This window comes from Sus scrofa, chromosome 12 (assembly GCF_000003025.6).
Source record: "Sus scrofa isolate TJ Tabasco breed Duroc chromosome 12, Sscrofa11.1, whole genome shotgun sequence".
Lineage (NCBI taxonomy): Eukaryota > Metazoa > Chordata > Mammalia > Artiodactyla > Suidae > Sus > Sus scrofa.
In genome coordinates, this window is record NC_010454.4 from 34,745,205 (window position 1) to 34,771,914 (window position 26,710).

General features: G+C 50.8%; 1 protein-coding gene across 2 annotated transcripts; it reads right to left on the reverse strand.

Moving 5' to 3' along the window:
• On the reverse strand, positions 28–26,111 carry MTMR4 (myotubularin related protein 4). 2 transcript variants are annotated; one of them, XM_005668984.3, is made up of 20 exons: positions 25,900–26,111; positions 24,851–24,910; positions 24,703–24,739; positions 20,900–20,989; positions 20,428–20,544; positions 19,839–19,921; positions 17,032–17,192; positions 16,824–16,920; positions 16,540–16,653; positions 15,548–15,744; positions 15,167–15,295; positions 14,009–14,120; positions 13,338–13,533; positions 12,913–13,098; positions 12,665–12,835; positions 12,359–12,513; positions 5,092–6,478; positions 2,859–2,969; positions 2,554–2,642; positions 28–2,340 (listed from the first exon to the last, which is right to left on the reverse strand). In XM_005668984.3, the coding sequence occupies exons 3-20, from the start codon at positions 24,703–24,705 to the stop codon at positions 2,163–2,165; spliced, it is 3,576 nt and encodes a 1,191-aa protein (XP_005669041.2). In that variant the 5' UTR covers positions 24,706–24,739; positions 24,851–24,910; positions 25,900–26,111; the 3' UTR covers positions 28–2,162. The 2 variants fall into 2 exon arrangements, with proteins under 2 accessions (XP_005669041.2, XP_020922934.1); XM_021067275.1 differs by lacking the exons at positions 24,703–24,739; positions 24,851–24,910; positions 25,900–26,111 and adding an exon at positions 22,445–22,664.

Consider the following 26,710-nt stretch of genomic DNA (forward strand, 5'->3'; position numbering starts at 1 on the left):
CTGAAGAAAAAGACCCAACAAAGCAGCACTAATATAGAGATTTTATTTAAATTGTATTGAGTTTTTACAGCACATTGCATGTTTGTCACAACGCAACTGCACAGTTTGGATTTTTGGCCACATCATGTCACTTACACCCACAAGAGCTCTGAGAGGAGTATTTGATGAACACATCTGAGCCGAGAGCCCAGAGTCTCTCTCCAAGGCCATGCAGTATGTTCACTGATGGGACAGTCCCTCAAAACAGCCACACAAAGTAGACAAATACAGTCTCCTCAAATGTTGCCAATCTGACTCCCCCCTGAAAATGGGCAGAGTGAAATGCAGTGAAAGTCAAGTTAATTAAAAAGCCACTCACAACTGGCAGTAAATTTTAAAGATTGAGAAAAATGCTTAGAAGAATTTTACCTATCAGAGACAAGGAAGAGTTTGTTACTTTTTCAGTGATCTCAGGAATTTCCCAGACACAAAATCTCCATTATTCAACTCCATTTAAATGAAAAAAAGTTCTGCTAGACTGACCTAAATACGCCAAAACTTTTTAGGTTACATCCATGGCAAGTATAAAAGCACAGATGCTTCTCTGTAGAGCTGAAGAAAGGTCAGGACAAGTAACAATTCTTGCTCCACATGCAGATCCTAGTTATTCTCAAAGGAAAAACAATTTTTTTTTTTTTCTAGGAAACAACATGAACAAGTAGCAGTTAGCTACCATAGTTTTAAAACAGGCTAAGCCGAAGTGGAATTTATCTTTTATATACCAATGAATGAAGGAAAATGTAAAAGGAAATCCTACTGGTTTTATTATAGGTCAAGGAGACTGTATCTGTCCCAAACACAGTACATGGCTATGTCAGTGTATCTTTTGGTTAAGTGCCACTGGTATAGATTAAGATGAAAAAAGAAAGGAAAAGAAAAAAATGAAACAAAAAAACAATGTTTGGTCCACATGGACGCATTTTCTCTCCCAATTTTGGTATCCAGGCTTTACTCTCTTCCGTTTGGGTTCCATTGTTAAGTGCACAGAAATAGACAGCAGCATTTGTACTGAAACCCTCACATACCAAACAGCGTATTCTAAGAGGTAAAAACCAAATGCTAAATTCTACCCTCAAGGTGTCAAGTGTTCAGGATAAGAAGCAGTGTGACCCAGAGGAGGCAGCAGCCAAGGGAAAGACGACATGAGGGACGTGGGCAATGGAACGACAATTAAAAAAAAAAAACCCAAAACCCCCAATGTTTTATTTTCATGCCAGGAGAGGATCAAGGTGTAGCTCCTGTGTTAGCACCAGGACAACTAGGAAAAGTCAGGCGCAAAGGGTGGGGCACAATCAGCAAATATTTCACAAGAATAATTTCTGCTTCTCCCTTCTCATTCTTCACAGTGCATACCTCGAGAGCTGCCACCGAGTAAAGATGACTACTGCCTTCCCAGCTCAAAAGGACTGATGTATGCCAGCACGGACCATCAGCAACGTTTTCCTCTGCTCCCAGAAAAGTCTCCCTCCCTAGAACTGTCCCCCTAAACTGGATGTTCACCGATGCTGGCTGATGAGCCAAGTGAAAAATAACAGCAAAACCTCTACTTGCTGAACCAGTCTGTAAACCAAACTCCACAGAAAGACAGAACTAATGCAACTAGAGGGAATGCCTCTAAAGACTGAGCCTTCATGCACGGACACAGAGCACAGAGGTACAGGGTATAGTTCATTTCAAATAGGAGAGGAATTCCTATCTTAGGTACTATAATCTGCTTTTTTCAAGGTGGAGGAGAGATGGACCTGGTTATCACTTGGAGTTTGGTTATACATATGCCTTTCTATTGCTGTTGGGGGCACGCATCAGCGGGCAGTATCTATGAAATCATCGTCTTGTGACCCCAGGAGAAAGAAACTGGAGTCGCCAACTCAACATGACACTCCCAGACTCTGGGTCTGGGTCAGGACCATTATTACCCCAAGGTGGGGGTCTCACCAGGGGAGGACCTCCTGCCAAATTGGAATTTCTCTGCTCCAGTCTCGTGGTACCAAGGAGGATTTCTCAAGGCCATATCTTTGAGCTCTGTGATTTCATGAGCCACACCAAGGAACCTTCCAAACTACACCTGAAGCAGCTCCTCCCTTCAAACCTGCTGAAATTGGACAGGTCGCCTCCTCTGGCATTCAACTGGAAGCTGTGGCAATGGGTTTCTTCAGATGCTGGCTCATGAGTTCCCTGGCCCGCGATACTTGGATATGTTCGTAACATGAGTTACAGACGAGAACTGGGTCATAGAGTTGTTGATCAGGAATGGGCAGCTTCAGGTGGCAGCAGCCAGCACAAAATACATTCCCACAGTTTCTGCCAAAGTACAAAGAGGGGAGGGTTCATCAGAAATGCCAACATACTGAGAATGAATGATAGTCTCAAAGGCCTCACATGAGTGAATAAAAAGAAAAGGGAAGAGGAAACAAAAATTGTTCTTAGAAAGATGTCTTCATTTTCAGACTAATTCAATTTAGTTCATATCTGTGTACCTTTATGAGCCACAGTGAATCACATAAAACATCTTACCTGCAATGGTGTCTGCGTTTGGCCAACCAGAATTCACAGTCACAGTTATAGCAATGTGATGCCATATGGTCTGGAACCCAGCGAGTCACCTAACAGAAGGCACAAGGAAAAATTCCAGGTCCTGGTCAACAGAGTGGAAGAGCAACGCTGCAGCAAGGAAAGCAGCCCGAAAGAAGATGACAAGGCTGGGCGGCCACTGCTTGCCCGCAGAGACTCATCTAGGGCAGAGTATGTCACTCATTTCTGAGAAACAGGAGAACTCACTGGCTTGCATAGGTACCCGCCACAAATCCGCCTGGACGTACCTCAGTCTCTTTCTTATCAACAGGTTCCCAGCTTGCTTCTGAAAGGCAATCTTCACTGTGATCAGAGCCAAAATCTTCTGTATCACTGCCATCTGACTCCTTCAAACACGTCTGAAGAAAAAAAGCAAAGGCATCACCATCATCTTCCTCATTGCTGACATTTGTTTCCTGTGCGTCAGGTACTGCTTCCAAATGCATCACATGCATGAAGTTATTTGATCCCTGATGGCAATCTAATGATGTAGGCTAGAATGATCCCCATTTTGCCAATAAGGCAACTAAGCCACTGAGAGAGTTGTTAACAGCTGTTAAGTAGTAAACCTGGGATTTGGACCTAGTGTTCTGGTTTTACACTCAGGCTCTTAACCAGCATCCTAGGTCACAGCATGGAAAGAATATTTCTGTTATATTCTAAACCAGGAGTTCGCAAACTACGGCCCACAGACCAAGTCTGGCCCATCGCCTGTTTGTGTTAAGTCAAGTTTCACTGGAAGACAGCCACAGTCAGTTCATTTACATATTGCCTATGGCTGCTTCCGTGCTACAACAGGAGAGCCCAGTAACTGCAAAAGAGACTGTATGTCTCAGAAAGCCTCAAGTATTTACTATTGGGCCCTTTACCAAACAACTTTGCTGACTTCTGTTCCTTGTTGTTGTTGTTGTTGATGTTTTAGAGTCACACCCGCGACATACGGAGGTTCCCAGGCTAGGGGTCCATCAGAGCTGTAGCTGCCAGCCTGCATCACAGCCACAGTAATGCGGGATCCCAGCCGTGTCTGCGACCTACACCACAGCTCATGGCAACACCAGATCCTTAACCCACTGAGTGAGGCCAGGGATCGAACCCGCAACCTCCTGGTTCCTAGTTGGATTCGTTAACCACTGTGCCACGACGGGAACTCCTGACTCCTGTTCTAAACCATCACCTCAAATAGAAGCCATGAGCCCTGACCATCCCCCCAGCAGAGAAGTGGGCAGTAGGTAAGTGGGACTGTCCTAGAGCCCATTTCTAGAAGTTCCCTGAGGACTGCTTGCTGTGCTAGGACCCAGGGTGTCCAAGACAGCAAAACCTACATGGTCCTCATCACCTCTCACCTGGCTTATTCCAAAATGTCCCAACCTGGGTTTCAACTGCTCCTCCATTGGACACACTGCTACTAGGGTAGCATTCCTTTTTTTTTTTTTTGTCTTTTGTCTTTGGAGGGCTGCACTTGCAGCATATGGATGTACCCAGGCTAGGGGTCAAATTGGAGCTGGAGATGCTGGCCTACACCACAGCCACAGCAACACAGGATCCAAGCCGCGTCTGTGACCTACACACCACAGCTCACGGCAACGCCGGATCCTTAACCCACTGAGCGAGGCCAGGGATCGAACCCACAACCTCACAGTTCCTAGTTGGATTCGTCTCTGCTGCACTACGACGGGAACTCTGCATTCTTTTTTTTTTTTTTCAATGGCTGCACCAGTGGCGGCATATGGAAATTCCTGGGCCAGGGATCCGAGCCACATCTGTGACCTATGCAATGCCAGATCCTTAAACCCACTGTACCTGGCCAGGGATCAAACCCGCACCTTCACAGTGACCTGAGCCACTGCAGTTGAATTCTTAACCCCTGCACCACAGAGGGAACTCTTAGGGTAGCATTCTTAAATGCAAATCTGGTCATGGACTCACTAGCCAAAACTCTTATTGCCTTGAAGGTAGAATCAACACGACAGGGGCACTCAAGCCAACTTTCTAATTCCTTTCCACATCCCAATACCACCTCTCACAGCACTCCCCACTCCCTCCCTCAGTCCCAGCACAAGTGTGCACACATGCACACACGTGTGCCAACACACACACCTCCCTTCATTCAAGCCACACCACTGGAGTACCTGTTGCCTCCACCCTTCTGTCAATGCGATTTCTTTTTCACTGTGTACGTGGCTACATGTGACACCTTCTTCAGCATTTGGCCCAGGCATTATCTTCTCAGGAGAGCCTTCCCTGACTTTTCACTCCACCCTGGGCCCTCAACACCTCATGCTCCCCCCTCAATCATAACCCCAAACAACAGCACCCTGATGGTTTGCTTGCCTCTGTCAACAGACTGTGAGCTCCTCGAGAGCAGCCCAACCCCCCAACTCAGTGGCGCACTGCACGCACCCCATGAGCGGATGTGGAATGGATGGATGGCTGGACGGACAGACCAAATGAGTGGCTGGGTGACAGGAGGTGAGTACTTACAAAATCATCCTCATAGTCCATGGGGGGCTCTGCTGGAGGGGCACAGCAGTGACGGATATCCAGCCTCATCTGAAGCTCACGCACCTGTCGCCGTAGCTGCTCCACCTCTTGCTTGTACCCTGCTTCAATTTGCCGTAATCTGTGCTGGATCACATCCGTGGGAAAGGGGAGTCCATCGTCATCCAGGTAGAGAGGAGGCACTGGAGAAGGGCAGCTCAGGGGAACAGGCTTTGTGCTGGCGACCTGCTTTGGGTGGCCAGACAACCACATCCTGTTGTTCCTTCCTCCTGGACCAGTACAGTGTCCACTGGAATGACTAGAACAGACCGGTGACTTCACCCCTTCTCTCTGAGCCCACTGGCCCCCAAGGCAGGGCCCTGCTGCCCGCATCTGCTTACTGCTCGACCTCTTGCTGCAACAGCCATAGGAGAGCAGCCGCCGAGGGGTGGTCTCCCCACTCGGGAATGAAGTCACCATCCCTTGGAAGCTGTCCCAGTTGGACCCTAAAAAAGAGAACTCACTGATCTGGCTCTGAGAAATTGGCTTCCGGGCCAATTCCAATGGCACTTTCCCAAAGCGAGGGTTTTCTGCTAACTGCCCATTCCTACTATTCCCTCGTCTGCCTATGTCTTCTTCCCCAGGAATCAGATCTGGCACAGAACCGGGCTGTTCCTGGTGAGACATATTTGCCACAGACCCCAGGGGGTCTTGGTTGAGCAAGTCAGAGCTTGGGTCCAGAGGCGTTTGGCAGCTAGCACTGGGTGGGTCACAGAGGGTGCCCAGACTGGGATGTGGAGCGCGTCTGGAGAGCACAGAGTCTGGCTGGGCCTGCGGGGGGGCACCTGGGAGGGTGACCTGGGAAGACTCGGGAAGATCACAAGTTCCATCACACTTGCTGGAAGTGACTTGAGAGAGCACACGGAGAGCTGCTTTTTTGTGACTGGGGGGCTCCTCTGTGCCGGCTAAAGTCCTACCCAGCTCATCCCGGGCAGGAAGGTCTGGAGCTGGCGCCTCAGTCTCTTCCAGGACTTTGATCTCAGGGTCAGAGGCGCTGCTTTCCGGGTCCTGGGGCGCTGTGGCATTAAGCGGGTGGTAACTTGGAGAACAGCTTTTGGGACTCTTGAAAGGTTTATTGCTCAAGTAGTCTTTCTGGCTGCTGGGCAGAGAGGGAGGAAGGCCCTTTTCTCCTACAGTCTGCTGAGGACCTCCTACCCCAGGTTCCAGGAAGGCTGTCTCTGATCCCTCGGGATCGCTAGGCCAGGGCTCCAGGCCCACCCTGGCCTCCTGACAGTGGTTATTCAGGTTGGGGTCACTGGATGTGCGCGTCAGGGGGCTGCTTGTGTCGCAGGCAGAAAGCAGATCATCCATGGACCTCGTTTTAGGTAATCTGGAATGACAGGACAAACCTCCAGGTCAGGAACTTGGATACAGATGGAGACTCCAACATACAGACTCATCAATGTCCAGGGTCATCAGAGCAATCAAAGCCAGAGTTCACGAGAAATAACAACATTTCAATTACAAAAAAAAAAGGCAGCAATTACAAAAAAAAACCCACAACCATTTAAGATTATAGATAACCAATGTTCTCTACAAAAGTGTAGACCATGAACCCTGACCTCAAGAACCCGGGCTCTGTCCTCAGTTTCACCCGACTCAGTCCCTGGTGACCTCAGCCGTTGCCCTGGCATCAGCTGCCTTCTACACTCATGCCGTCTAAATCTACCATTTCAGCCAGGACCACACCTCGGCCTCACCGCTCACGTCCAGCTGCCTCTGCCACACGTGGCAAGACAGAAAGAAGCTGTCAGCTCTGTGTCTCTAAGGAAGCTATTTAACCTCGCAGACTCCTGGTTTCTCTCCTCTAAAAACTGACAATCAATTACCTTGCCGAGATGCCCCAAGGATTCAAAATATAGGCACAAATTTATTAAGACTACACTCATGACACCTCATTTTCAGAACTTTGCTTATTACACATTCTCCCTCCATCACAGAAATAACCAACAGAGCTTTTTACAGCCACTTAGCGGCAACATACTCCTCGGAGTCCCAAGTCACCATGGAAACTTCCCCAGTATACAGCACTCACAATTCTAGAGGCACTCATGTAAAACACATGGCTAACAGACAGAGAGATCCCTCAAAAGCAGAGTTACAATACGGCTGATTTTTTTTTAAACTTACTAATTTGAAAGTATTTGGGGGAGTTCCTGCTGTGGTGTAACGGGATCGGCAGTGTCTCTGGAGCACTGGGATGCAGGTTGGATCCCTGGCCCCATGCGCAGTGAGTTAAAGGATCTGGCATTGCTGCAGGTACGGCTCGAGTTCAATCCCTGGCCCGGGAACTTCCATGTGCTGCGGGTGCAGCCATAAAAAATAAAAAAATAAAATAAAGAAACGTATTTTTGTGTCTGATTTTATCTTTGTGGTCAGTTTTGATTTTTGTGTGTTTGTGTGCTATCAACTTCCAGGAAGATAAAAATGGGGATGATTATAGTTTCTGGAGTCCCATAGCCAGAGCTTGAAACTCAGTCTGGCAACTTTTTAACTTTTTTCTTTTTTGTTTTACTTTTTATAATGGAAATTCTGAAATATACAAAAGTAGAAGAGTATGAAGAATTCCAATGTACTCTTTATCCAGACTCAACAACATCAACAGTCTGCCATCCTCAAAGCCAAACCCTGTGTGCACCAAAGGTCTAATTAATGACGTAGATAGAGAGTTCCCATTGTGGCTCAGCAGGTTAAGACACCAACTAGTATCCATAAGGATGCATGTTCAATCCCTAGCCTCTCTCAGTGGGTTAAGGATCCACTGTTGCCCCAAACTGCGGTGTAGGTCACAGACATGGCTCAGATCTGGCGTGGCTATGGCTGTGGTGTGGGCTGGCAGCTGCAGCTCTGATTCAACCCCTAGCCTGGGAACCTCCATATGCCATGGTTGCGGCCCTAAAAAGGGAAAAAAAATCATCTCACGTATCCAATTCCTTAGGATCCCTTTCCACTAACCTTGTTACCAAGCTCACAACTCCCTTTATTCCATTCATTGTTCATTTAAGCATTTACTAAAGTGGTTGTTATGTGCCAGGCCCTGAGCCAGATACTAGAGACACAAAAAAGCCATGATCCTGCCTGGCTTCCATGAAAACTTCTCTCAGTAAACAATCACCAGATGACCCTTTTCTTACTTCTCATTTCTCTAATGGCTTTGAACTAGACATGGGTTTTTTTTGGCAATACATGTTGAAGTTCCTGGGCCAGGGACAGAACACAAGCCATAGCTGTGGCAGCACCAGATCCTCAACCCTTGTGCCACAAGTGAACTTCCCTGAACCAGACACTTTCTTATTCACTTAGATGCTGACTTAGAATTGTTCTCCAGTTGTCCTATGTCTTATCTTACAGCTTTTTAAGAGAATCTTAAATAGGATCAATGTTTTCTGTGTCTTTGGTATAGCCCATAACACCTAGTAAAGTACCAGGCAATGTGTAGGTATTTAAGAAACATTTATTGATTTGAAAAATTACTGATTTAAGGCAATGATTATAAAATGAGTCACAGTACTTACTGAGAATCTGATAAAAAGTTATGGGCCCTCTCCCTAGAAAAGCAACGTTATAAACCAATACCTAAATTCTGCATAGACTGCGGAAGGTGAAAAAAAAAAAGTCACAAAATCCCTGAAGTCTACTTATAGGTCCCTGATAATGAATTCAGCTCCAAAGACCTTAAAACCAGTAATTTAGGGGATTGGGTTTTTTGTATTCCTTTCTAATACAACTCATTATATAAGTTATATTTTAATTTTAAAAACATTCTACCAGTAAACAAAGATCAAATTTTGAAATGTAGGGAGTTCCCATTTGGGAACTTCTATATGCCACAGGTGCAGCCCTAAAAAAAAAAAGGAAAAAAAAAATTGAAATGTGCATGTCCTTTGAACCCAGCATTTTCTTCCTTTCTTTCTTTCTTTTTCTTTTTTTTTTTTCTTTTTAGGGCTGCACCTGTAGCATATGGAAGTTCCCAGGCTAGGGTCCAATCAGAGCTGCAGCTGCTGGCCTACTCCACAACCACAGCAATGCCAGATCTGAGCCTCACCTGCGACCTACATCACAGCTCATGGCAACACCGGATCCTTAACCCACTGAGAGAGGCCAGGGATCAAACCTTCATCCTCATGGATATTAGTCGGGTTCGTTACCACTGAGCCACAAAGGGAACTCCGAACCTAGCATTTTCAGTTCTGGAATTTATCTGGCAGAAATATTAACACAAATGCAAAGGTATACATATAAAGTAACGCTACTGAATTGTTCACTTAAAAATGGTTTTAGGGAGTTCCCATCGTGGCTCAATGGAAACGAATCTGATTAGGAACCATGAGGTTTCGGGTTCAATCCCTGGCTTTGATCAGTGGGTTAAGGATCCAGCATTGCCGTGAGTTGTGGTGTAGGTCGCAGACGAGGCATTGCTGTGGCTGTGGTGTAGGCCGGCAGCTGTAGCTCAGATTAGATCCGTCACCTGGGAACTTCCATATGCCACAGGTACGCCCCTAAAAAGACAAAAAAAAAAAAAAAGTTTTGATGATAAATATTGTGTGTATTTTACTAAAAACTTTTTTTAAAGATACACATATGAGGATGTTAACTAAAGCACTCTAGGAGTTCCCGTCATGGCGCAGCAGAAACAAATCTGACTAGGAGCCATGAGGTTGGGGGTTCGATCCCTGGCCTCACTCTGTGGGTTAAAGATCTGGCATTGTCGTGAGCTGTGGTGTAGGTCGCAGACTGGGCTCAGATCCTGGACTGCTGTGGCTGTGGCTGTGGTGTAGGCTGGAAGCTGTAGCTCCAACTTGACCCCCACCTCCAGCCTGGGAACCTCCATATGCCAAAGGTGTGGCCCTAAAAAGCAAAAAAAAAAAACCTAAAGCATTCCTGGAATGATAAAAAGCGGAAATCACCTACATGACCAATCAAAAACTGGTTATATAAATTTTGATACCCTCTCACTTTGGACTATTATGCAGCCACTATAAATAACAAAGCAGCCTTATATGTGCTGACCTGGGGAAAGCAAACTTGACGGACAGTACACAAAATAGGCTTCTATTTTTGTTATTTTAAAAAATGTTTCTATATGAGAGTGTGAGAGCATGCACATATCTATATAGAAATAAATATCTGGAAGGGCACGCACCAGTGTCAGCAGTAGATACTTGTGAGGACAAGGATCAAAGAGGGAGGACTATCATTTTCTACTCTTACATTGTTTGACTTTTAAAAAAAAAAAAATAAAGAACAGATATTATTCTTGTAAGTTAACCGATCTCTGTTCTACTTCCTCCCAAATACTCAGCCAGAAGATAATTTTAATTTTTATGTCTCTCTTTAAATTCTGAGGGAGGAGTTCCCGTCGTGGTGCAGAGGTTAACGAATCCGACCAGGAACCATGAGGTTGCGGGTTCGGTCCCTGCCCTTGCTAAGTGGGTTAACGATCCGGCGTTGCCGTGAGCTGTGGTGTAGGTTGCAGACACAGCTCGGATCCCGCGTTGCTGTGGCTCTGGCGTAGGCCGGCGGCTACAGCTCCGATTCGACCCCTAACCTGGGAACCTCCATATGCCGCGGGAGCGGCCCAAAGAAATAGCAAAAAAGACAAAAAAAAAAAAAAAAAAAAAAAAAAAAAAATCTGAAGGAGTAATATGCAGGCCATTTCTGGGAACCCATTTCCCTCAGAGCCAGATGCTTCTGGAAGTTAATGCTGGACATACCAAAGGTTATTTCTAAGACAACAAGCTCCGCCTGCCTTCTGTCACTGAACACAAATCAAGACATTTTCACAAACCGGCATGAAATGGTCCTTTCTATTCTGTTCTTTCCCTGGGTATAGCCACAAAGCTGTAGCTCCAATTAGACCCCTAGCCTGGACGAACCTCCATATGCCGTGGGGGCGGCCCTAGAAAGCAAAAAAAAAAATAAAAGAGAGGACCCTGAAAACATATAGAGTGTGCTCCAAGCTAGCTGTGAATTCTGGGCCAAGTGTTTCCTTCAACTGACTCAAGAAGTTGCTTTAAGGGAGTTCCCATTGTAGCTCAGCAGAAACAAATCTGACTAGGAACCATGAGGATGTGGATTCCATCCCTGGCCTCGCTCAGTGGGTTAAGCATCTGGTGCTGCTTGAGCTATGGTAAAGGTCTCAGATGCGATTCAGATCCCACGTTGCTGTGGCTGCGGTGTAGGCTGGCAGCTACAGCTCCAATTCTGCTCCTAGCCTGGGAACCTCCATATGGCATAGGTGTGGCCCTAAAAAGAAAAAAAAAAAAAAAAGTTGCTTTAAAATATTTCATACACCTTACACCAGCCAGAATGGCCATCATCAAAAAGTCTACTAACAATAAGTGCTGGAGAGGGTGTGGAGAAAAAGGAACCCTATTACACTGTTGGAGGAATTGTAAATAGGTGCAACCACTGTGGAAAGCAGTATGGAGAATCTTCAGAAAACTAAAAATAGAACTACCATTTGATCCAGCAATCCCACTCCTGCATCTATCTAAAGAAAACCGTGACTCCCAAAGATACATGTACTCCAGTGTTCACTGCAGCACTATTTTCAATAGCCGAGACATGGAAACAACCTAGAAGTCCATTGACAGAGGAGTGGATAAAGAAGATGTGGTACATATACGCAATGGAATATTACTCAGCCATTAAAAGGAATGAAATACCGGCATTTTTAGCAACATGAATGGACCTAGAAATGATCATGCTAAGTGAAGTCAGCCATACAATGAGACACCAACATCAAATGCTTTCACTGACATGTGGAATCTGAAAAAAGGACAGACTGAACTTCTTTCAGAACAGATACTGGCTCACAGACTTTGAAAAACTTATGGTTTCCACAGGAGACGGTTTGGGGGGTGGGAGGGATGCACTGGGGTTGTGGGTTGGAAATCCTATAAAATTGGATTGTGATAATCACTGTACAACTATAAATGTAATAAACTCATTGAGTAATAAAAAAAAAAAAAAATCTCATAGGAATTCCCTGGTGGCCTAGTTGTTAAGGATCTGGCATTGTCGCTGCTGTAGCTCAGGTCACTGCTGTGGCACAGGTTCCACCCCTGGCCCAGAAACTTCCACATGCCTCGGGTGCGGCCAAAAAAACAAAACCTTCTAAAAGGAAGAGAACAGCCCTTGGGCAAGACATAAAGCAGTTGCTGCCTTCCTAGTGGAGAGAGGAAAGAACGTGAAGGGCTTTTCTTACCTGTCCAGAGAGCGGCCAGAGAACTCCTGGCTCTGAGCCACCGGCGAAAGGTAAAGGTCCACGCTCTCCTCCCCGAGTGTGCACGGAGATGACGCGGGCAAATAAACAGCCGTCCAGAGGTGCAGTGCCCGGACATGACACACGGGATGCAGGACCTAGGGGAGCAGCCCCGCACTCGTGTTCCGTGAGCTGTTTCAGGTCCCCGCTTCATTCCTAAGCCTCGGGCCCTATGCTCGTCCCGCAGACTCAGCCTGTCCTCCCCACGGGTCCCCAGAAGGCACCTACGGGAGCAGGGTCTGGACTCACCATTTCTGAGCCCGGCGTGTAGAGGAAGTTGTGGAAGTTCTTGTTGCCGGCTCGCAGAAGGGCCCACACGGAGCAGGTCCGCTTGTAGATGTTGCGCTTCTCTCGCTCACAGGGGTTGTTGGCCAGGAACGTGCCGTAGAGGCAGGAGTACGTGTGCTGCACCAGCTTTACCTGAACGGCCAAGACCAGCTCACAGCCCGGGGCCTGGGCCGCCAGTTCCCACCCGGGTCTCGGGCTCGTGGACTTACCAGGAAGGCTTCGTTAAACTCGAACAGGCAGGGGAACTGCTTGAGCAGCTGGTGGACGGAATCGAGCCACTGGAGGAACACGGGACACTGCTCGTTCTGGTCCTCTGCGTTCTCCTGGTGGCCACAGCGGTCTCCAAATTTGTGCCCAAAATCCAGCCAGTCGGATTCTACTAACACTTGGAAGCCCTGCAAAGAGGAGAGGGGTCAAGCCTAGGGCCTCTCTGAAAGGCTGCTGGGCTCCTCCCCAGAGACACCAGAAGCAGGGGGCTGGCAGCTGCAGAGAACAGCCCCAGCCCAGAAGAGGATTCAAAGCCACGCTTGTCCTTCCTCTACTGAAAGATTTCCCGACAGATCGAGGGGACCCTGTGCCTTCCCCAACCGCCCCCCTCTTCCCCTGCTCTTTCCCACCCAACCCCTCACAATACCTCCAACGTCCTGTAATACGGGTCCAGGAGTATCTTGGCCAGGGCCACAATCTGCGGTGTCCGGTCCCAGCCGTCGGAGCAGTGCACCAGCACGGGCCGGCCCTCCCGGTCCACTGTGTTAGCCACGAGCACAGCTGCCTTCAGCATCACCGACAGGTGCTGCAGCCATTTGGTGCTCTCCAGTGCTGACAACCAGCTACCCAAGAGCAGAGATCAAGTCTGTGACTGAGGGCGCTGAGGCCACAGAGTCTCCACCAGCCACGACGAGCCACACCCTAAGTCCCCAGTGAAAGCTGAAGCCAGGAGGTCCAGCCCCTGACCTTGCCAAGAGATACCTAGCAAGCAGGTAGGGAAGACGGAACCTGAGATGGACAAGAGACCCTCGGGATCAAAAGAGGAACCAGGAAGCATCACACACACGCGCGTTTAGCCGCTTCCTCTCCCCAGTTCTCTGTGTTGAGTAGGACGACTAAGCCAAACGAAAGGAACACAGTGTCCCATGGCCATGCCAGAGCGTTGGCTAAGTATAAGAGGTGTTCTTGGAACTGGCCCACTGCACCCAGGTCCCCCCAGGTCTCCTGTGCCTCCAGGCTTCGCATCTCCCAGAACAAGAGGTCCTGGGGAAGGGATGAAGCTGGAGGACAGATGGAACCAGAGCAGGGAACACCTACTTGCTGGGATCGGGCATCTGGCTGCACACTGCCCGCAGGTACTGGAAGCTGTTCCGGATGGCGTGGATGTTGGCCATTCCCATGAACACGACCTCACAGTTGGGGTAGTACTCTGGGGACATAAAAGAGCATGCCCTGGAAACGGGCATCCAGACAAGAGCGGTCCCGGGGGGCAAAGCTTCCCTGGCAGAGCAAAACACTCCAGAATGGGAACTAAATATACTCTGGAATCTAAAGACCCTTTTATATTCAGGTGCTCAAATGCCATATACTAACAGCAGTAACAATATATGAATGACAAATGAAAATAATTTAAAACTAAGAATAATTCCAAACCAAAAGTTTAAGCATTACGAAAAAAAAAAAAAAAAAAAAATCAAGCAAGGAGTTCCCATTTGTGGCTCAGCAGAACCCGACTAGTGTCCACGAGGATGCAGGTTCAATCCCCACCCTTGCTCAGTGGGTTCAGAATCTGGCGTTGCTGAGAGCTGAGGCCATAGGATCTGGCGTCAGTATGGCTGTGGTGTAGGCCTGCAGGTGCAACTCCAATTTGACCCCTAGCCTGGGAACCTCCATATGTCACAGATGTGGCCCTAAAAAGAAAAGAAAAAAAAAATCATACAAATAAAAATAATGACAGAAGTTCTGACCATGACGCAATGGTTAAAAATCCCACTACAGCGGCTTGGGTCGATGCAGAGGTGCCGGTTTGAACCCTGGCCCAGCACAGTGGCTTAAAGGATCCAGTGTTGCTACAGCTGCAGCTCAGATTCAATCCCTGGCCCGGGAACTTCCATATGCCTGAGGTGCAGCAATAAAAAAATAAAAAAATAAAAAATAAAAAAAAGGCAAACGATGGCCAAATACACTAATAATGGCAAATTCTCAATCCTCAACCAACAGTAGCCGCTCTGTGCCAATAACTTTAAACATGTAACCTCTAGTAGTCCAACAACTTGGCATATTTTACCCCCTTTTTACAAATGAGAAAATAAAACAGATTAAGCTACTTAAGCACAATCACAGCCACTGGGTGGCAGAGTCCTGATCCCAGGGCAGGTTTCTTTGGCTCTTTCCACTCCACAAGCTGCCCTCGGCCCACGCCTCACCAAAGCCCCAGAGTACAGGCTGGCTGCAGACACCAGGGGCAAAGGATACCTTCGCATTCACATCCTCCACCCTTGGCCCGGTTGGCCACGGCCGCCGTGTAGGATCGGGCATCCAGGATGAGCAGCTTCTGCGGGGCGGCCGTGCTCTCCACCCCAGAGCACGCGGTCAGGGAGGAATCTGTATTCATACAGAGCAGGGAGAAGACCCTGGGTCAGCCAGCTGCCCAGGCCCACCCTACCTGGGGACACTCCCCTTACAAAGAACATACATTTAGAGACCCCTTACACCCCCTGCCTCCCAGAAGGGAGGACCCCAGACGCCCTGTGCACTGTCGCCTTCTTCCCCTTCTCTCACTGGGGACCACCCGGGAGCCCAGGAGGCCAAGGTGGGGGCCTGCTCCCCAGGGGGGCAGCACCACCCACACCTTACCGAAGTCTGCGTCACATGCCTCGCTGGCATCACTATTCCCAGTGCTGAGGGAGCCCCCGGTGGCCCTTGTCCCTGGGTCCAGGGCACAGGCTTTAGCGATGGACGTGACTAAATACTCATCGTCAGCATTGCGCCAGCCCCACCAGCTGATCTCCGGCTGGCTGCAGCGGGCGATGGCAGCCCCGTTGCGCAGGTGTCTGACAAAACAGAAGAAACCATTGTGCCCTTGGCATTCGCAGCCCCCGGAGGCCTACTGCTGAGACCCCAAGGGGCCAGACCAAGATCTCCAGAGCCAATGGGGGCCACCAGATCATCCAGGCCATGACAACAGCAAGCCAAAGCCCTTAATATCTCTAGAGGGCTTTACAGTTTACAAAGCACGGTCACACACATTTCTCAAACGGGCTGTGTACTCCCACGGTGACCTTGACTCATCAAATCTGCACAGCACCTGCTCCAGGTACAGACACCCAGCAGGAGAACAAGCCTGAGCCCAGGGCACAAACAATTCCAAACCTGGGGGCTACTACCTGCCTCACAAATATTTTGGTGAAGGACCAGACAATACATTTTCGGCTTTAGGAGGCACAGCCAGTCTTTGTCGCACATTCCCCTCTGCGTGTTTTCTTTTTCTACATAGCCCTTTAACAACGTAAAAACCATTCCGAGCTCACAGGCTATACATAAAACAGGCTACGGGTCGGATTTGGTTCACAGACCGGTTTACCAATTCCTGTTCTAATGCGGTATTTTCCACACAAACATGTCCTCAAAAAAAAAAGTGAATAAATTCCCCCAAAAGCCTTGTCCTTAGCAGAAAAAAAAAAAAAAAAAAAAAGCAGTTTCTGTTTGAAAATTATTTCATAGTCACTTCCCTAAAGAGTGTCAACTCCTAGTTAACCACACAGCCACAAACCTCTGTTTTTGATGCTCCTCACTGCTTAAAAAACATAAAAAACACCTCCCTAGCTCCCGGTTCCCCACTGGCTCACCTATACACAACCACAGGGATGCGTTTCCAGGAGCGGAAGGAAGCCACATTCTCCAGCTCTTTATCTGTGATCCACACGGGAACCAGCAGCTTCTGGGGGTAACTGGGGCACAATCTGAGAAGAGACCGGATGGGGTCACCGAGCGTGATTAAAGGTGTGGGAAGAGGGACTGGGAGCCCTCCCCCGTCACAGGGCCGGGAGCTGTGCCCACCGTGCTTTGTCCACACGGGGAGGAAGTCTGGGGCTGGACCGCAGTCTTGGTTTCCCACCCTGGGCCCTCTCACTTGTAGTTGCTGTTGATATGCGAGACCCTCCAGACGTTCTGCAGGTCAAAGCCCATCCTCGCCAGCTCAGCCTCCTGCCGACATCGTATATGCTCTCCTGCAACACAGCCCCCGTGCCTGTCAGCATCCACGGGCACTAGGTCCGGGGTGGAGGAGGGAGCAGCGGGAGCTAAGGGGAAGTCTCCTCAAGAAAACAGCCTGGCCTCACCTGGCTGACACAGGTGGGTGTGCTGGTCCTCCTCGGTCAGCCCCAGGCACCAGGCATGGTAGGCAAAGGCAAAGAGGTCCTCAGGCTTGGCAGGTCTCGCTGTGGCCCGGCTTAGCCGCGTGAGCCACTCTTGGCACTGCTTGAAAGTGGAGAAGTGGCACCTGCCAGGCAAGAAGCCACCAAGTGAGGCAAGGGTGCCCTGGGGCTAGGCGGGTCAAAAACCCAGCCAGCGGAAGGCTGTGGGGAGAGGAAGCTGCAAAGACATGGGGGCCCCAGGGAGGACCAGGGACACTGGCCCAACACTCAAGGGAAGGTATTTTTGTGACACTTCTCTTCCCAAGAACTCTTGTCCTTGAGACATATGTATCCCCTGTAATGGGGCCTTACTGCTTCTCCTATCAAATCTGCAGGTGGCCTGAAGGTCTGCTACTCCTTGTATGATCACCCTCGACTGCCTGGTACTAATCTTGTTTGGGGCGGAAAATTCTCCTCATGTCATTCCTGATTGTTTTTTTTTTTTTTTTCCCCCTTTCTTTTCAGGGCCACATCTGTGGTATATAGAGGTTCCCAGGCTAGGGGTCAAATCAGAGTTGCAGCTTCCAGCCTACGCCACAGCCACGGCAACGCCAGATCCAAGCCAAGTCTGCGACCTACACCACAGCTCACAGCAAGGCCAGATCCTTAACCCACTGAGCAAGGCCAGGGATCAAACCTGCATCCGCATGAACACTACATCAGGTTCTTAACCCTCTGAGCCACAAAGGGAATTACTGTTTTTCACTTCTGCTTAATAATGTCTCCTCTCAGCCCAGCCATGTCCTACTAACTCTGAAAACAGCTTCAGTTCCGTGAGGCCTCCCCAGCCTAATCCATCCCACAGACCCCTTCCTGTTATTCTTCACATGCTTGCAAGGGAGTTCCCTTATGGTACAGTGGGTTAAAGATCTGGTGTTGTCACTGCTGTGCCTCAGGTCGCTGTTGTGGCAGGTTTGACCCCTGGCCTGGGAACTTCCACGTGCCATGTGCATGTCCAAAAAATATATATAAAAAAATTAAAAAAAAAAAAATGCTTGGAGTATTAAACACTAAGTTTTCCCAGAGCATTTGCCACATGCTAAGTCGTCCTTCAGCAACTAGACTGTAACCTCCTTGAAGGGAAGTGCAATGTGGATTCTTGTTCTGAAGGCCTACAGACCTGAGTGCACGGCAGGCTCTAACCTGGGCTTCCTTTAAATAAGCCTTGGCGTCATCCCAGACTCCTCACTCTCTCATATCCAATCTGTCAGCAAATCCTGTTCATCTCCACCTCCAAAAAGCTGACCAGCTTCTCACCATTTTGACAGCTACCAACCTGGACTGGCCACCAATGACCTCTCATCTGGGTAAGGCCCCCCAGCTTTGGTTCGAGCTTTGGCCCCCACCCCTCTTCCATCTGTTCTCAATACAGCAGCCAGAGTGATTCTATAAAACATTAATCAGACCATGTCACACTTTTGCTCTGGTGATTTTCCCACTTCCCTCAGAGTAAAAGCCTGGCATTATAACAGCCCGACACCCCCACATCTTGTATCCCATGACCCTGACCCACGTGCACGCCACACAACCACACTAGCCTCCTTGCCATTCTTCTCCTGTGCCAGCTTCATACCCACCTCAGAGCCTTTGCATGCACTGTCCTCTCAGTCTGGCACACTCTTTCCCAGATACCCACATGGTCACTTTCTTCAGGCCTTAACTCAAATGTCACCGTTTCAGTGCAGCCTTTTCTGATCATTTTGATTTTTTTTTTTTTTTTTTTTTTTTTTGGTCTTTTTGACTTTTCTAGGGCCGCTCCCACAGCATATGGAGTTCCCAGGCTAGGGGTCTAATCAGAGCAATTGCTGCCGGCCTACACCACAGCCACAGCCACAGCCACGTGGGATCCAAGCCACATCTGTGACCTACACCACAGCTCATGGCAATGCTGGATCCTTAACCCACTGAGTGAGGCCAGGGATCGAACCCGCAACCTCATGGTTCCTAGTCAGATACGTTAACCACTGCGCCATGACAGGAACTCCTCTGATCACTTTGATTAATACTACATCCTTCACCCCACTGCACTCCACATCCCCTTTCCCTGCTTTAATTTTACCTTTACGTTACCATCATGTAACATCTTACTCACTAATGATTCACTGCTGGTATCTCCCCATTGGAACAGAAACTCTGTGAGGGCAGAAAATTTTGTCTTTTTGTTCCCTGTTGTATCAAACAGTCTAGCATAGAGTGCTCTAGGAATTTGTGTTCAATGAATAAATGAGCCAACAATAATGTGAGCCCTCTATGCCAGATATCAACCTAGGGTTAAGTGTCAGCCTTAGCATCCATGAGGATGCAGGTTCGATCCCTAGCCTTGCTCAGTGATCCGATGTTGCCACAAGCTGTGGTGTAGATCGCAGATGCGGCTCGGATCTGACGTTGCTGTGGCTGTGGTGTAGGCCAGCAGCTGCGGTTCCGATTCGACCCCTAGCCTGGGCACTTCCATATGCTGCAGGTGTGGTCCTAAAAAGACAAAAAAAAAAAAAAAAGAAAAAAAGAAGAAGAAAATCCTTATGAAAATCCTGCGAGGGTTATCCCCATTTCTTTAGGTCAAGACACTGTGAGTCAGAAAATTGCCCTCCCCAAACCCAGATAGTTTTCACTGTTTCTTCCAAATGGGGAAAGTGAGGCAGTATTTTCCCTTTCTTGCTCCAGCGAAACCCTGCAGCAGAGAGTGTGGACCTGACCAGGGCCAGAGGACCTGAGTGAGGCCCCGGGGTCCTCACCTCACCACTTTGGAGTCCTTGCAGGCGATGTGCAACTGGAACATATCACGGCTCTCCACGCTGTCAATCATCCGGAGGGGGACCTTGAGGGGAAGGGCAGACTGGCGCTCAGATCCCCACGCTCCACGTCCCTCCTCGTCCCCACTCCCACCCAGATGCTGGTGTGTCAGCAGACTTACTGAGGGCCTGCTAGGTGCCTGGTAACTGTGCTGGGTCCTCTACATACAGGACCCCAATGAAGAATCACAAGAAACCACAAGGCAGGTGTTCTCACCCCATGTTATTAAGAAGGAAACCGCACCTCAGCTGGGTGACGTGACCAAGGTCACACAGCTGGTGAGTGGCACTCCTCCAACAAGGCCACTTGCCTCTTAGAAGGCCCAGCAACAGAGTGAGGGAAAGAGAGGGGGGAGGACAAAAATAAGTGAGAGACACAGAAAGATAGACCTGCAGATAGAAGAGGATTCGTAACAAAAAAAAGGGAACCCCAGCTCTTCGGAGACATGATCAGGTAGAGTATTGGCACACTCGCACCTTGAATTTCACAGGGATTCTGCCTTGGGTGTGGGAGAACAAGACAGCAACTCACGTTGATGACAGAGTCCTTGAACTTGATATGCAGCCGGTAGTTGGAGATGGCGATGAGGGCATCGGCTGCGCGGCCCAGAAACTCCACTCCCTCACCCTGCAGCACAGTGAAGGGCACCTGCCGAGAGGCGGAGGGACCCTCAGTCCAGAAGTGAGCCACCCTCCATTCCCCTCTCCAACCCCTGACCTGCAGGACCCCCTCGGGAAAAGCTGGGCCAAGGCAGGACCAGAGTCCTCTCCCCGGTCAGGGCACCAGGCAACAGCTATACAGGAAAGCTGCCTTCCCTTCCCTGGGGCCAAAGGCTCCACGATGCACATACAGACAGACTCCCCGCCCTCCAGAGACTGAGGGGCAGGAAGCCAGAGCTCCCACACTCCACCCCCTTGGAGATACTGGGGCCAGGGGAAGGAAGAGTGTTTTTCTTAACCAGGCAAAGAGCTCTAGCCACCCTGGGCCCCCAACTCTTCCTTACCTGCAGATTCTCCTCCTCTTTCACCAGTTCCTTGGGGGGGAACAGATCCTTGGCTTGGATGTACTCCAGGCTGGGGGGCCCCTCCTCACCCTGTGGGGAAGGCCTCAGCCCTGAGTCACTGGGCTCCACCAGGCCCCTTAGGCCTCATTCTGCCCCCCTCCCCTCAATAAACCCACATACACCCCATACACACTTATAAAGGTTCTGGTCGCCAGGGGAGGGAAGAGAGACCTGGCTTGGTGGGGAAGTGGAGGGGAGGGGATCCCGATCCCAAGCGTCTTCAGCCTGAGGGAAGAGAAGGTCCACAGAGCACCTGGGAATTGGTGCTCCTCAGAGAGGACTCTCCTCCCGTACAGCCGAAACTTCCCAAATGAAGAAGGAGAGAAAACTAAGGAAAAGAAAGGTGAATGGAAGGGTAAGACGGGAGCAGGAACGGGAAGGGCTGTCCTGAGGAACAGGAACCAGGTGTGCAGCTGGTCACAGAGACAGGAAGGGACACAGGCCCCTAAGGCCACTGCACTGAAGCCTCAATCTGGTGGGTGAAGGAGACAAAGGGGAGCGGGTCTCGGAATTCAGTCCCATGCGTCTAGAGGAGCTTTATGGATGCTTTCCAAAAGAGAATGTGTTTTCGAGCTGAGCTTATCTTCCAGTTAGGCCCACACTGCTAACAAGCCACCACCACCTGCCACCAACCTGCCCTGCCTGCGGATCTGAGGGGAATTCCTGAGGAATACCCACAGCAAACAGAAGTAACTCCTTTCCCAACCACCAGGGAGGGGAGAAGAGGGGATCCACGCGCCTGGGAGGAACCAGAAGACCCAAGGACAGCCAAGGGAGAGAGAGAAAGAGAGAGAGAGGCCCAGCAGACCCGGTGGTGGGGTGGGGGTGGGGGGATGAAGAGGGGAGGGATGGGAACATCTGAGAGGACAGGGGACAGATGGGGGAAGCTGGGAAGGAGCAATTAGCCAGAGAGGGAGGAGGGGAGGGCTGGGAATGATGCAGAGGTACGGAGGCCTGCAGAGGCAGGGAAGATGGAGAAGGGAGGCTGTTTGGGGGACAGTCAAGGAGAAAAGATTGGCGTGTCAGGTGAGGGATGGAGTGGTGGAAGGGGGAGGGGACTGGAGCCAGGGAAACAGCTCAGACAGCCTGTGCTCCCCCACCATCCCCCCAACATCCCAGACGGTGTACTAGCCACAGCCCACATCCCCAAGCAAGGAGACAGCGGGTGGGACCAAGATGGAGAGGCGGAGGTAAAGGGATGTACCCCTGCAGGGCGGGGCCTGAAGATCTGCAGTCAAGGGCAGCCGCTTCAGGGCCAAGATGGGTCACAGAATTTCCCTCCCCGCCTTCCTTCGACAATCCCCCGGCACGCAAAGATTCAAGCAAGTCCAAGAAAGAAAAGAGATAACATCCCCACCCCCGCCAGGGGCCTTGGGAAGGGGGATGGGCTGAAATTCGGCATCTCAAAGGCTGGCCCTGGGCGGGGCTGCGTGTGCGGCAAACACTGGGGTCCCCCGGCCCCCCGGCAGGCGGAGCCGCACTTACAAAGCAGCTGAGCATGGAGCAGGAGACTCGGGCGGTCAGGCTCATGGTCACGGGCGGTCTGGGCCAGCGCACATGTCCCCGGAGCCGCTGCGCTGCCCGCCAGTCCCGGGCGCCCGCCGCATCCCGGCTGCGGGGCCGGCCAGGTGCAGCCGCGGCGGCCAGGAGGCGAGCGCGGGCGGCGGGGCCTCGCGCGCCTCCCGCGCGCCGCTCCCCTCGTCTCCACAATGGAGCGAGCCCAGCTCCGCCCTCCGGCACGAGCGCCGAAGGGAGGGGAGCCGGGCTAAGGGAGCACCCCGACCGCGCCGCGCGCGCGGGGAAGTCGGGGGGCGGGGCGGACCCTCAAGGCCCCGCCCACAGCCCCCGGCTCCTCCCCCCCAAACCCCCAGCCCCTCCGCAGCCGAGGGCGCCTACCCGGGACTCCTCCGGGCTCCCAGGAATCTGGGCTGCCCGGCGACGGCCTCTCCACACCACGAGGGAAGGGAGGGCGAGACCACCTACATCTTTTCATTTCCCATCTTCCCACGTGAGCCACCCCACACCCCTCTTTTCACACATCCGTCCCGACGCCCTCCCCTCTTTTGACTTCCCCCAAGATGGAGCTCACCTCCCTCCACCCCAGGCCCTCTCCAGCTTCAAGGCTTCCTCCTTTCCCTCCAAAAGCACCACTCACCATTCCCCTGTCCACCAGTGTCCTCCAATCCCCGACCTCACTAATTCCATTCCCTTTTTGCCCCTTAAAATGGACGCTGGTCTAGGCCAGTTTGGTCATTCAACACTCCTGAAAGGGAAATTCTCTGGGTTTTTTATTTCAAAGCCCCTGCCCAGCCCTACTCCTTCATTTCCACCTCTCCCCTTGTTTCACATCCTCTGTCTTCTGGGTAAGAAAGTCCTTGGAGGCTGGGAAAGAGTAAGAGCTGGAACTATGGACCACAGAAGCTATGCAAAAACAAACCTCGAAAACTCGAGGGTAGGGGGCTGAAGGGAGGTGGGTAGAGGGTCAAAGAATAAGGAGCAGTGATAAAAGGCTCAAAATGTCACCAAGTCACAGAAGCAACCATTCGGAACCCCACACTCCCTGTGCCTGGTAACTTTCAGAAACCAGGGCTTTTGTTTTGGTTTTGGTTTTGGTCTTGGGGGAAGGGAGGAATAGAAGACAATCTGATATTTTCCATGAGCCAGACATATTTCAAACATGATCTCATTAAAACCATTCACACACCCCACCCCAAGAAGTGAGACTTCAGGCTTAAAGAGAAGGTCTGCAGTTCACCTAACGTACTAAGTGGTGGTGCTAGGACTCAAAATTAGACCAGGCTGACTCTTTTCAGGGTATCACAGAAGAGAGAAAAGGAGAGGGGCAATCTGATGGTGGAGGCCGGGGACCAGCAGGCTTTCTGAGAAGAGACCAGAACAGTACCGCACACACCACACCCACATGTCTGTGGAGGGAAAGAGTGAGTCCCCTCAGTAACTGAATTCCTTGACCTGTCCCTAAGCATAGGACACATGAAAGAACTAAAGAGATACAGCCAGAGCAAGGGCCTAATCTGGGCCAGGGCCTGCAGCTCTCCACTCCTTCTCATCTCACTGTTTCCTCCTCCTAGCTCGCCAGGGTTAAGGGGTTCCTTGAACTTGGGGTGAGGGAAGGGAAGTTATAGTTAGTGGAAATGTTATGGGATCATTATAACACACACACACACACACACACACACACACACCACACCCATAGTGATATTCTGGCCACCTTGAGGGTGCTCTCCTGCTATATATCCAATCAGCTGTTCCTACAGAGGCTTATCAAAACAGCGGCACATTTGGAGCCAGAGAAGTCCCACAGTTTTAGTGGAGTCACTCCCAATAAAGCACCCACAATATTCAAGGAACCCATCAGGAAGTACAAGAATCTTGATATAAAGGAGGCCTGGTTTTTTGGACCAGGCCAGAGAGCTGCAACCAAGGACCCAAGAGAAGAGAAGTTCTGGCCATTATGAAGGGCTCAGGGAGCCAGTGTGGGGAAACCATGGCATAGCACGTGCAGAAAAAGACTTTCAGTGGCGTCCGGTACCAGTGCTGTATATTGGCTGATGACGTTTTGCAACCTAAAGAAACCCTAATTTATCTCCAGGGCAGATGAACCTGTTTGGTTGCTGAACAGAGTAGCCTGAAGCTCAAGGTCCAGGAGGGGCGGGTCAGCTTCATGGAGAAAGATACAAGGATTACAGAAAACACAAGCGTCTGAGAAAAGAGAGGGTACTCACCATTCTACCGTGGTGAGGGTCTGGCTGCCTTTTCTCACTGTAAAGACCCAGAGAAACACAAGAGTAAAGAGCACCATTAACACCACCATAGAATCAACAAACCATCACCACACATCTGCTCCTGAACTTCCCCACAACTCTTATTCACCTTCTTCACAGTGATTCCAGTCTCTCCACAACTCACCATGCCAGACAGAGGCAGTGGGAGCTACACGGGGAGAAAGCAACAAGTGATTCTGCAGAGCATGAAGGCAGCAACAAAGTTCTGGAGCAGGACTCAAGCATCCCGATTCCCGGACCCAGAAGGAGAAGTAAAACACTCCAAACCCTGTTCTTTGTGGGAGAGCAAAAGACCTGCCAACTCTGAAGAGACAGAGGCTGCACAGCCAGGACTCATTTCTGGCCCTGGTGGAAACATAAATCCACCAGAGGAGCGCACGGCCAGCCTCTGAGTCTGTGAGTAGCACCCACCTGACCTGTTTACTGGGGCAGAGTCCAGAGCAGAGGACAAGAGGGAGGGGACCACAACCTGTGATCAGAAGGCAGCAGGGCTGGACATGTTCTGCTGAGTGTACTTGACACCAAGTGGGGTGCAGGTTAGTGGGAGGAGTCCACACAATGGGGATAGAATCAGGCCAGTGCAGGCCTCAGAGTCAGTGAGCGTCAAATGGGCCCAAGCAACAGACATGTCAGGTTGAGCCGTCTGGGCCCACTTAGGGAGCCGGGCCCAGGTTTGAATGACACTTCTCCATGCCTGCTATTCGAGCTCAGAGGCAGTCTAGGAGTGTGCCTTGCCGAAGGCTGCGGCTACAAAAGCCTCCATCTGTGGTCCTACCCGCCTCCCTGATCACAGCCCACCCTTCCTCATGGGGGAGCCAGCAAGCGGCAAGCCAGAGGTGCTGCCTCACCGCCCACTGGCAAGCAGCCTCAAGGAAACGGAGGGAGAGAGAGACGAGAACTAGGCCTGGGAGACCCAGGGTTCCTGGACCTAGGGTATCTGGCCACGGGGGGAGGCGGGTCAGGCTGACAGGGGAGCTCAGGTGCCCAGGTTCTAGGGGCGGAGCCTAAAGACTCGGAGGCGGAGCCCCGAATGACAGAAGGCGGGTCTCAGGAAAGCCGGTGGGGCCGGGGCGGGGCCGGGCAAGACGCGGTCGTTGCGGTTCCCAGACTGGCAGTGTATGGGGCACGGTGACTCACCCAGGCGGCGTCCGCCCGACCCTCCGAAGCCGCGCTCTCACCACTTCCGTCTCCCGCAGCTGCTGAGGCCGCGCAGCTCCGACCCCCCACCACGGTGCCCCTCTCCCCAACCAATCCTATCTCTGGTCTGTGCCCGCCCTGGCCAATAGCCACACCAAGTCCCGCCCTGCCCCCCACCACGCAGCAGCCGCCCTCACTCTTCACACCGCTCATTGGTCAAGTGGGGCAGACGCCCTCCCAGTCTTGAGCCTATCGGATGCCGGAAGACAAGACTGTACTGGCAGGGAGGAGGCGCGGCGCCGAAGAGAAGACGCGACCAATGGGAAATCACAGCGCGTCCCTGCAGCAGCCAATGGGAGAGCAGTAAAAGGGGGGCTGCTGGTTAAGGCTCCAGGGGCCGGAAGTGGGGGCGGTCTGTCGCCTACTGGTAGCGCAATTGAAGGCGGGGCGTTCTCACAGCCACTTCCGGTGATCACCCCGCCTCTGGTGTACTTTTCAAATAGATCCCGGTGGCACCATTTCTGGTTTGATTTCACTGTGATCGTCCGTCCCAAAGCCAGAAGCGGGAGAAAAACCCCGAAAGCTAAGAGAGGGCTGAGGGCCTGAGGCTCCTTCTCGGTCTTCGACTGGCTGGGGGAGGTTTTCCCTTCTTCCGGACACCTTGACGTGTTCCTCCAGGACCTCACTTTTCATCCGCGAACCGACCCTGGTGTCCGTGACCTGAATCACATGCCATCAGTTTTGAGTAAAAATCTCTCACTTGAGAGATGAGAATGAGACTGCCACTAGCTTAGCTGCGACCTTCTGGTCT